Source organism: Argiope bruennichi, chromosome 7 (genome assembly GCF_947563725.1).
Source record: "Argiope bruennichi chromosome 7, qqArgBrue1.1, whole genome shotgun sequence".
Classification (NCBI taxonomy): Eukaryota; Metazoa; Arthropoda; class Arachnida; order Araneae; family Araneidae; genus Argiope; species Argiope bruennichi.
In genome coordinates this window covers 110,588,501-110,600,262 of record NC_079157.1, presented here as the reverse complement: position 1 = coordinate 110,600,262, position 11,762 = coordinate 110,588,501, and the positions used below count along the sequence as shown (strand labels likewise).

General features: G+C 24.2%; 2 protein-coding genes across 4 annotated transcripts; one reads left to right on the top strand and one right to left on the bottom strand.

Moving 5' to 3' along the window:
* Positions 1-608: 608 nt before the first annotated feature.
* Positions 609-9,640, bottom strand: LOC129976691 (U11/U12 small nuclear ribonucleoprotein 35 kDa protein-like). 3 transcript variants are annotated; one of them, XM_056090397.1, is made up of 5 exons: positions 9,561-9,640; positions 6,292-6,415; positions 3,476-3,574; positions 2,143-2,356; positions 609-1,209 (listed from the first exon to the last, which is right to left on the bottom strand). In XM_056090397.1, the coding sequence occupies exons 2-5, from the start codon at positions 6,403-6,405 to the stop codon at positions 1,001-1,003; spliced, it is 636 nt and encodes a 211-aa protein (XP_055946372.1). In that variant the 5' UTR covers positions 6,406-6,415; positions 9,561-9,640; the 3' UTR covers positions 609-1,000. The 3 variants fall into 3 exon arrangements, with proteins under 3 accessions (XP_055946372.1, XP_055946373.1, XP_055946371.1); XM_056090398.1 differs by lacking the exon at positions 9,561-9,640 and adding an exon at positions 9,376-9,475; XM_056090396.1 differs by lacking the exon at positions 9,561-9,640 and adding an exon at positions 8,666-8,895.
* Positions 9,641-9,885: 245 nt separating this feature from the next.
* On the top strand, positions 9,886-10,477 carry LOC129976693 (39S ribosomal protein L14, mitochondrial-like). The gene has a single exon (XM_056090399.1). It carries the CDS (start codon positions 9,932-9,934, stop codon positions 10,376-10,378), a length of 447 nt encoding a protein of 148 aa, XP_055946374.1. The 5' UTR covers positions 9,886-9,931; the 3' UTR covers positions 10,379-10,477.
* The last annotated feature ends 1,285 nt before the right edge of the window (positions 10,478-11,762 follow it).

Genomic DNA, 11,762 nt, shown 5'->3' with positions numbered 1-11,762 from the left:
TAAAAGTAAAAATTCGTTAAAATATTTATTTCTTATTTTTTGACGATGTGATTTTTTCTTTGTATTCCTCGTGTAAGAGAAAGTAAAACACTGTAAACCTAACAATATGAAAATAATGATGGCCGGTTTGGAAAAAAGGTATCGATTTCTTCATCTAAAGGAAAAGTTGTCGAACCTATTCATTTTGGCTCATTAACACCCTCTTTGCTTTCTTTTCTAGATATTGAAGTTCTCTCTCGTTTTAAAGAAAACGTTTATATTAATGCTAAAGCAGTCAGGCAGGAGATATCCTGTAATTACAGAAGATTATTCCTCATGTGATTATGTTTATATGAAAAAAAAATTAGATGAAGGGTAAAAATAATCTTAAAATAAATCAGAAAAAAAAATGTAAACTCTTATGAATTTTATAATAACCAATCAGATCATAATGTAAATTTGAAATATAGTTTTAGAAATTTTGTGAGACAATTTTGCATTGCTACACGAGAAAAAAATAACTTTTGAAAGCATTTATTGCACTAATTCCATATTAACGAAATTTAGAGTACTTATATTTATAACTATTTAAAACAAATAATGAATAAAATAAACAAGAATATAGCAGCTTGAATTGGCATTTAATAAAAAAATAATTTCTTGATAAGAAATGCAATATTCAACAAAATAAGCAACATTTATAAATATTATAATGTCAGTCAATCACACATATGCTGATTGACTGACCACAAGGACGTTAGAGAAATAACTTCATATTTTTTTAAGGAATTCTTTCTCTTTCTTATAAATTTTGTGCACTATTAAAGTATGGTATCTTTCAGAATCATTCATAAAATAATAAAAATAATACTTATATATATATATATAGCAGACTTGAAAAGAGAGTTTTTACAATCATCTCATAACTGATGTAAGGAAACTTGGTCATAAAATCAAAACCCATATATTGCATATTTTACACAATTTTCCAAATATTTACAATATGTAGTTAAAAGTCACACTAATCATGGTGTCTACTTCTTTTATAAGATCTATGCCTATCTGAATACTTGTCTCTAGAATAATTTCTATCATTGTAAGAATTTATGTCTGAATCTTCTCTACGTTCACCATAAGATTGTTTGAGTATCACAAGAGGTCTTTTAAAAGGACGTTCTTTACAACCAAATCTCAACTGCCCTGATTCTTTTCTTCCATTGAATCCTCCTCCTGTTAAATTATAAAAAAGTGATTATTATTACCAGAATACATAGAATTTGAAAAATAAAAAATATATAATCTATATATTTTAAATATTTTTCAAATATTTAAGTTAAAATTAAGTTACAAATAATTAAAATATTTAAAGAGAAGAGAATAATAATAACATTTCCATAAAGAGAATTGCTGTAATAGTAAAAACAAAAAAAAATGTATAAAATTTACTGCAAGTTTACAACTAAAAAATGGAATGAAACACTCTTGCATAAATCTAAGTAAAAAAACATCTAAAACACTAATTCTTGAACTTTCTGTGGCCATTTTCAGATGAGTTCAAAATAAATAACAGCCTCTTCAAAATTTGAAATAAATATGAAAATAAAGCATTAATTAATAATAACAAAAATAAACTTAATTTAAAGTTTCAATTTTAAAAAAACATATAACAGGTTTCAGTATGTATTTTGAATGAAGAAGCTTTTTGATTTTTGATTCTAAGTATTAAAAATGCATAAACAAGTGATATAAAATTTCCCATGACTGATATTTTTCTAACCATCTTTTTTTAGTGCTGAAATTTACAATTCAAGAAATCTTGGCATTTACAAGGAATTATATAGTTTTATAACAAAGCAAGTATTTGAAATATGTAATCCTAAATGAGCCAAATGAATTTTTTTATTTTGATATTCTTTAATAAATAAACAAATACAACACGTATATGATTATGAAATTACTGAAAAGAAAAATAATAAGGAAAATCAGTTTGTAGTGTAACATTACATTGCAATAAATAACCAGATTTCATCTTATAAATTAAAAATCTACATATAGTGATCTGCATCTTACAGTCCATTAAAAAAAATACAAATTACATTTTTCAGCACATGCAACACAACAGAGATAAAAATAACAATAAGCATTTATAGCATTTTATTTTACCTAATCTTCTGGGTATCCATCCTTTAAGTACTCTTTCACATTCAAAATCTACAATAACTTCTTTGTCATCAATTATTGTATGGTCAACATCTCTTTTTGCCTTCACAGCATCATATTCATCATAAAATTCAATAAATGCATATCCTTTAGAAAAGCCAGTCACTATATCTCGGATCAGACGTAATCTTTTGATTTCACCATAATGAGAAAATACCTGAAAAGAAATAAAACCAATAAGAACTTTCAACAGAAACTAAAAAGTTACAAAAAAATTCCTTTCAAATATTTGAAATTGAAAATATGCTATCAGCTTGTCATAATTAATTCGATGATAAAATATCAGGAATTTGTCTAATTTTAAAATTAATATTTTCACTTTCTACTTAATTATCAAGTGAAATATGTCACATATCAGTAGGTTTATAAAACTTTCATTATAATTTTAAAATAAAATTAACTAATAAACTTAAAATTTTAAAATATTATTCTTGGTATTATTTTGCATGGAAATCCATTCATGCTATTTTGTACATTGTTGCAAATTACTTCTTTTTCTAACTTATAAATATTTCCTAATTAACATTTTTTTTTAATGTGAAAGGCAATAATCATATTATTTAGTTGTTCTTTTAGATACACTTATTTAAAAATTTAAAGATCTGTAACTAATCAAATGATTTGATTTCACACAATTATTATATTTTGATCATAAGAATTTAAATACAATGATCATATTATCATATTTCCTTTTATCATGAACATATGAGCCAAGATAATAAAACAAAAGTAGAACTGTTTGCTATACATAGAACAATGGATTTAATGGTTTTAATTACATAAATATAATAAACATTACGCATACAAATTACTGAAAAAACACTGATATAATGCACCAATTAAATAATGAGTCTTTATAATTTATTTTAGCATCACAACAGAAATTGGTAGATGCAATTAAGATTTCACTCTTCAAATATTCTTGTTTCGATTAATTTAACTTTTTTTTTAACGTAAATTTATAACTTTCATAGGAATTATTTGATTAACTACAAAAGTAGAAACTTCTTAAAATTTTCTGATACAATGTAAACACATATTTTTAAGTGATACAATTTTTATAATTCCTCCAAATCAACGTAAATGTAAAAATATACCATTTAATAGCTAAAACCATTAAAATTCAAAGTATGTATTTCCTGTATTTCAAAGTATAATATACTGATGACTTCTAAAATAAACACTTTTATGAGAACTAACCAATTGTTCCATCAGAGAACTTCCATATATTATAACATAAAAAATTTCATAAAATAAATCAAATTTTAAATTTCACCTTTCTCAAAGTACTTTCATCTGTAGATGGATTTAAACGACCAATAAACACAGTAGCTTTAGGATCTCCAATAACTAATTTGTTAGGTTTATATTCAGCCTGAAAAACAATAAAATTGCAATTAATAATTTTTCTTTTGCTACATAATGAATCAATTTTTATCAAGTATTTAATATATTAACATAAATTATATTATACTTGGAAACAGCTTACAAGAAAATAGAACAACATGAACAATAAAAGAATGCAATTCACATTTTTATTTTTTATTATTGCCCAAATTGAAAAAATAATAACATTAAGAACCATTAAAAATTATAAATTTTATTAAATATTCTTTTTTCTCAAATAACAGAAAAAACAATTCTAATTTTATCTTTTATTACAAACCCAAAGCTAACAATATGGAACAGTCCACTCTGCAGGTGGTAGACACTCAATATTACTACATCGTAAGCTGTCCCAATGGAAAAGACTTTTTTTACTAGATTTATTAATATGAAAATAATAGATTGAGGTGTTCTTTTTTTATGTGCTTAATTTACTTTAAATATTATCGCTCTACTTATTCTTTTCTTTAATCTTTCATCTATACTGTCTCAAAATATGTAATTAAAATATTAAAAATTACCTTTTCATTTACTTACAAACATTTCTGTAACAAAAATTTAAAAAAATTTTTATATACAGACAGTTTTTAACAACAGATTTTCCTATGACAATTTTTACAGAGCGTTTTTAATGATATGCTGTTTGTCCAGCATATCATTAACATTAATTTGGCAACGGCAAATAACATTATGAATTACATCATATGACGGTATTATTTTAAATTATATTTGTACAAAAAAAGATATAACATTCTGATTTGTTAGTTATGAATATAAAGGGCACATTTAAATTACAAGTCATTAATACTTAAAATTAGCTATCTTTGGTGGCCAACTGGTTTGCTGAGGATACTGATTGAATTTAATTCCAATTAGATCTCTTGTGCATAACTTTCATGTACATGATTACAATAATAAACTATTTTTATGCATCATACTATTTTACATATGTTCTGTCAGTATGTACATGAACCTTTTTAATGGAAATCAATCCATTAAAAAGGTTCATAGTACTATTAATAATGTAATTGTCTAGTTCATCTATTAACTTTCGGAACATTATAACGACTTTTTTTATTCATCATTTAAATTACACAGATAATAAACAGAATTTCTCATCTTTAGCTTTCAACAATGGAAACAATTAAATGATTAAATATTTTATGAAACTGTTTAAATGTTTTGAATCTCTCAGTAACAATGTAAAATTAATCTTCAAGAATACAGACAGGGTACTGCATATACCACCCAGTGAAATGATAATGGTGAATTCTAAAATACTCACATGACTAACATCTGCATCATATTAACCAGTTTTCCAAAATCCATTCAGTTCCTAATTTGTGTTTAAATTTGAAAACAGCATTTTAACCTATTACATTTTGTCACTGTTTCATAAAATCTCATCTGGTGCACAGAATATTCCACCCATATTCTTATATAAATTAGTTCTGTAATCTGTCCTATTTTGTTTCTTCAATAGTACTGAAGTTCAATTAATGATTTATTGTACTGTTTATTAAAATGTAAAAAATTTAAAACTAAAATTATATTTAAAAAATTATTTTATGGCTAACATTTTAGCTTTTTCTCCGTAAGACATTATCATTATCATTCAATGGCCAATATAAAAATATGATTATATTCATTTCAATTTCAATAAAAATATTATTTTATCTAAATTAAATAGCAATTTTTTTTTGAAATTTCAATTAGAATATTAATTAATTGAAAGTTAATCAATATGTTGGTATTTTCTTGCAATAATTTTTGGAAATATTACAGATAAAAAATTATTATAGTTTCTTAAAATTGAAAAAAAAAATCCTATTTTTTCAATGATGTTAAACTTTTTCCATATAATTTTTATTTTTATTTTTCATTAAATTTAGAAAAAAATATTTTAAGCTTATTTTAGTATATATTTCATTGATGAAGCTAAATTCAAAGTTACTACTAATATTAGTTGCAACTTTGAACTGTTGATACTAAAATTTCATCCTGTTTCCCCAACACAACCACCCACTGTGATCAAGATATGAAGATTGGCTTATTTTCCTATTTGAGTAAATTTCAGTATAATGCATTTAATAATATTTTTTTAATATTCTGCTATATTTAAAATTAAAATTTAAGCTCAGAATCAAGCAACAGTGACATATTTTAAAGTTTGACTATTTTTAAACATTGCTATTCTTTCCTGTGATATAATTGTCTGTATAAAGATGTAGACAATTAGGGAAATGCAAAAAAAAAAAAAAAAAAGAACAAAATGATATAAGACTTCAAAATTTGTTTAAAAATATTTTGTTAAGGAAACAATTGAAAATTTTAACAACCATAAATTCCAAATAGTTGACAAAGCAGCTAGTTAAAAGTACATTTAGAAAAGAAAAAAAATCTAAAATTTATAAATAAATCTTGCAAATAGAATTATTTTAAAATATATCCTTGTTTAATAAATATAAATAATTTTATTCATGAATAGGTTTTATAGATCATATAGATCATTCCAATATTTTAGCCTTCACTTATTTTTATATAAATACACTTCATTCATATTCATTTTAGTAACATAACATCAAAGTTATACATAAATGATATTTAATTGTCAAAATTTATCCCTTTTAATACAAAAAAAGTCATACATAGTTTCCTAATACAATATAAAACTGAAAAACTATTATTAAAATCGTAAGGCCCTACTTGCATCGCTCGAACAATTCCATGATCATGAGGTATAGTATCTGTACCATCGATACTACCAGCTTTAAGAGGATCATAGGTGCGAGGAATAGCTTCCCATGAATGAGTAGACATGTTAATATTCCTAAAATTCATATAAAATAAATCATCAAAAACACCCAGATAATCACAAAGCTAAAATTTATGATTATTGTTCTTTGTGAACAAAATTACACATAATACATTCATAGAATGATTCCTTAACCTCTTTACATATAATAACATGTCTGACATGTACAACAAATTTTTTGCTTTTTAAATTTGCAATTACAATTGCAGATTTAAAAACAGAAATCTGCAATTGAAACTATAAAATAATTTAAACTACAAAAATCAATTAGAAATGCTTCAATATCTCAAATTCCCTTTATATTATTATAGGAATTAAAATAATACATGTCCCAAATAGGATAATTAGAATAGACCCAATAGGATATCCAGACCATATAATTAGAATAAATGCATAGGTTAAGAGGTTAACATTCTTTTCTTTGATGCAATACTGATTTTTTAAAACTTTTGGACTCTTTATTACATATCAGCTTCAAAAACTTTGCAATCCCATTTATGATAAAATTTTCTTTTCTTGCAATCCCAAGCAAATATATGACAAGGATAAAGAAATATAAGAAATTAATTAATTAATTAATGACAAAATCAAATGAACCTTTGAAAAAATTTTATGAAATATTGTAATTAACATGGTTTTTTTCTAAGTTAATATTGTTTTCTAATACTCTAATACTGAAAATTCTAAAATGGGCACAAAAGAATGTTTTTTTTTAATTTTTATTAGATTTATAACATTTTTTTTAAGATCAAAAATTCATGCATTTTTTTAAATCAAAATTTACTTGAAGCTCTCATGTCTATTTATAGCAAATTGTGCTATTAATAGACATCATATAGCCTGAAGTTATTCTATGAAAGAATAATTAATCCTCCAACTGCATTTTCAGCGATTTCCACAAGTTAGATGTCGGCCTATTTTTCCCTCATCCAGCTATTTTCGTGGGCTAATGTATTTATTTTTAATTATCACAGATTTGAGCTATATGATGCTGATATTAAATAGCATTAATAACAATTCTCTTCATTTTAGATGCACCAGAACTTGATAGCAAACACTGCACCTAAATAATGATTTTAAATTAATTGGTTGTCAGAGTTAATAAATGCATAACTAAATTACTAAGTTTACAATGCTTATAAAATTTCATTTACAATAATTTTTATAGAAGAATATAGTTTGACCTTTTAGTTTTAAACAGAACTGGGTTAAATTCTGTAAAGACACTAAGGCAATATTATTTTTAGTAGTCCCCTTTCAAAATCAGATTTTATTTCAACAGTTTTTACATAAATATCATAATTAATTAAAACAATACAGCATTTTTTTTTTAAACATTCCAAAAACTATAGCAAAAAATTTGGCCTCTTTTTAAAAAAAATGTTAGGCTACACTGATCTGTAAGCTCGAAAAAAATAATAATGTTCTTAAATTTAATTGATAACAGACTGTCATTTGAATAAATTCTATTTCATGCCTTCGGTAAATTAGAATTAAATATTCTAAAAATGCTGCTAAAAATAATTTCATTTGTTCCCAAAGAAGTAGTTGAGTCACCATGCACTAATATATTTTGGCCGTTTGATAATATAACTGCATATTTACTTTAATAATAAAATGCTCTCTCTTCAAATTTCTTGGATAAGATGAAATAAACATATTATGTCCAATTTTATTCTTTACAGAAGAGAAATCAGCATGCTTTTTGAAACTGAACTTCATTCTTTTGATTGACTATTTTCCAAAATCTGATCTGCAGTTTTGAATATAAATTTCATCCAGTAATCTTTTCCTTTTCAAGTTATCATATTCATACACATCCTGGCAGATAGATAGGAATAAGTCTAAAAATTGCTCTTTCAGATTCAAGATGAAGATTAAAACAAGGATTCAGATTCAAACATGGAGATTAGGATAATCAAACAATTTTTATTGATTTATTTACTTTGAAATTTAGTTTAGTTCATTAAGAAAAAGTTGCAATTCTGTATTAACAGTTTCTGGAATCTTTTTTTTTTTTTTTTTCCCATCTTTCTTATTTTCAGTTTCTTATTTTAATCAAAAAAATGATGTGTCACTGCTGATTTAAAATTGGGGGAGATTAAGTAACAAGCAATATATTTAATTTTTTTCAAATAAATTCTTATATAAATTAATAACAGATAAACACACACACATAATAGGCGTGCATTAACAGACAATGTGTGCTGAAAATGAAAATTTACATGATAACTTTGTTGCTATTAAGAGATTTATATCACATACCTAATAATAGTTGTAAGTAACTGTAATAAAACAATAGCTAGCTTTACACATGGATTTCTGAATTATCAAATTCAGATTTGTTTTTCAAAAATGCATAATTCTGCTTTACATTGGACTTTTATTTCAAACCAACATAATTCAGAACTCCCCAGAAGAAGGTAAAGACAATCAAAACTTAGTAAAACAAGAATATAAACTCACAATTCAATATGACAGAAACAAATTAAATCACACCCCAGTAAAATTTGTACTGCAATATTAAGAATTATCCAGTAGCTATGTTTGTAATAATTGAGCCCCTTCAAAAGATTTTAATTATTAAAATAATGGCAAATGAATAATCCACCAGCTAATACTTGTAGAAAGTTAACACAAATATGTCATTGCATTGAAATTGAATATATGTTATTTTAAATTCATTTTTCAACGAAATAAAAAATAGATCAAAATACAATCAATAATGACGCATTTAGTATGCAGTAAAATAATTTTAGCAATAAATGGTACATAATTTAGAAAAGTAAAATTGAACCACTTTCATAAATATATTTAAAACGAAGACAATTTCTAGATCAGAATTTCGGATTTATATATATATATATATATATATATATATATATATATATATATATATATATATATATATATATATATATATATATATATATATATATATATATATATATATATTTAAAAAATTTAATAAATACTTTATTTATCAATATAACAAATGCGTAAGACGCGCTTCTATTTTCATTTGATTTTTTTATTTTGAAAACTTTAAGATTTGAATTCACTTTAATAACTTTATATCAACTTTGTACTGCTATATTGCCAAATGATTTGGAAAGTACTTTTACATTGGATATTTAAATAAAAGAAAGAAAAAGCATACGTAGAAGAATATAGCTAAAACATCCAAGATTTTAAAATTTGGTGAAACAGGAATCTTTGTTGAAACTAATCTAATTATCAGCAGGTTTTGCTTCTAATGATATTTAAAAAATAAATAAATAAATATATTGTTCCCTCAGGGTTTCCAAAATAATATTGAGTTAAAATTATTTTCAGCACGTTATAAATGTATAGAAATATCTCCCCAATAAAACCATTAAAATATTATTTTCTTTTAATGTTTTATGTATTTCCTAAAATAAAGGGGAAACTACAATCTTAACTACAATTTCGTTTCAAGATATTTATTTCCAATTTGGCAACAATAGTACCTTATTTGTTTACATTTTTGCGATACCGTGCAATAATAAAATGAGTGGTATTTTTTCTCACCTTTTATTTCCAGTTAAACAATTAACGCCATTAAATGAATTCAGATCTTTCAGTTGTTCAGCTACTTTAAATCACATCATGAAACTAACAAGACTACGAGTAGTTGATAATAGTAACCTTGGAAAGCAAGCTATGCTGGACGGAAAACCACCTCGTTGCATACATGTTTATAAAAAGACCGGTGTCGGTACTATAGGAGATAAAGTATTGGTAGCTATTAAAGGACTGAAAAAGAAAGCATTGATTGTTGGTGTGAAAGGGAAAAAACAAGAAGCCTTTATCCCACGATTTGACTCTAACAATATTGTGTTGCTTGATGATCATGGTAACCCAGCTGGTACTAGAGTTTTAGTACCTATTCCTTCTGCATTAAGAGGTCGAGGTGAATTTTCAAAAGTTATAGCCATCAGTTCAAAATTTGTATAAAAAGATTATAATATACTCATTGGTTTTAAAATATTTGATGTTTTCTCGCTGTTACAACATTGAAAAAAAATGTCTTTTAAATAAAATGTTGTATAAATAGTTATAGTATTTATGCTTAATTTTTTCCATTATTGTTTAATAAATTTGTTGTCTTTTGTTACTATATTTAGAAAACAGTTTATACGCATCACACACTTTATATTGAATTTCTAAATCATATTGAATTTTTTTTATTGTATAAATGCTTGAGACTTATGTTGGAAGAAGAATTTGTTTTAAAACTACTCCTATAAACAAATGTGATTAAATTGAAGTTGTAATAATAATGTTTGAAATTTGATTGGGAATATTTCTGATACCATGGATAGACAACAAGTAGTAGCTCACCGATATTGATTATCCTCTTGTTTCTTTAAGAGTGCTATGATCTATGAAGCGATTCTTGTGCATCTGCTGCAACAAATGGTTCTTAATCTTTATTTGCTAGATTTAATGCAGTTTTGTGTTTCTGCTTTAATATAAAATTCCATATTAAGTAGGATTATTAATAAAATTGAATGACGAAAGTTTTAAGTAATATGCAACAAAAAAATTACTGAAAATTTTAAATTTTATGTACTTTGCAGTTCCAAGTAATTTTATTCCTTATATAATTATAAAATAATTTTTATAAAAATAATTTACTCTCATAGTAACAATTACTTTTATAAAGTATTTTATTGTTTTTAATAACATTAATAATTTTAACTATATTTTATACACTCAATATTGTTTACTCTAGTTCCATACCATTCCTGAAATAGTGTTGAATCAATTTTTCCTGCATAGTTTGCTAAACTTATTTTTTATTACAATTAATATTTTTTTTATTAACTTCAAATTCAAATTTTAATATAAATCAACCATCAGTGTAAAAGAAAAGAAAATTTAAAATGATGTGTATAAAAACTTATAATTTAAAATTATGAGTCATTTGAAATCAAAAGAGATGTTAAAAGAGAAAGAAAAGAAAACTGATTTCAGTGTTAAAGACAAGATTGAACTTCACAACAAGTACAAAAGTTTACGTAAAATGAATCAACACAATGAATGGTATGGTGCAGTTAAAATTTTCAAAGCCTTTTCATATTAAAATTTTGAAACATCATGAGCTTTTTTTTCTGGGCGAGACCAAACATTGTGATTCCGACAAGGTCAAATGTATTGAAGAAAGCTCTCTAATGAAGCCAAAATAAGGCAAGCACTTGATATTCTGAAACTTAGTGCACAGCATTATTCAACAAGTTTTAAAAGGCAATACAAGTGTGAATTATTAAAGAATAATTAATAATAAAAAATTAATGTTTTTTTTTTTTTTTTTTTTTTTGTCATTTTTGAAATAAGT

Coding starts and splice junctions, on each gene's coding strand:
- LOC129976691 (XM_056090397.1), bottom strand. CDS start 6,405: ATGTCTACTCATTCATGGGAAGCTATTCCTCGCACCTATGATCCTCTT. Junction 3,575..6,291: donor GAATTGTTCGAGCGATGCAA/GTAGGGCCTTAC, acceptor ATTGTTTTTCAG/GCTGAATATAAACCTAACAA. Junction 1,210..2,142: donor ATGGATACCCAGAAGATTAG/GTAAAATAAAAT, acceptor ATAATTTAACAG/GAGGAGGATTCAATGGAAGA.
- LOC129976693 (XM_056090399.1), top strand. CDS start 9,932: ATGAGTGGTATTTTTTCTCACCTTTTATTTCCAGTTAAACAATTAACG.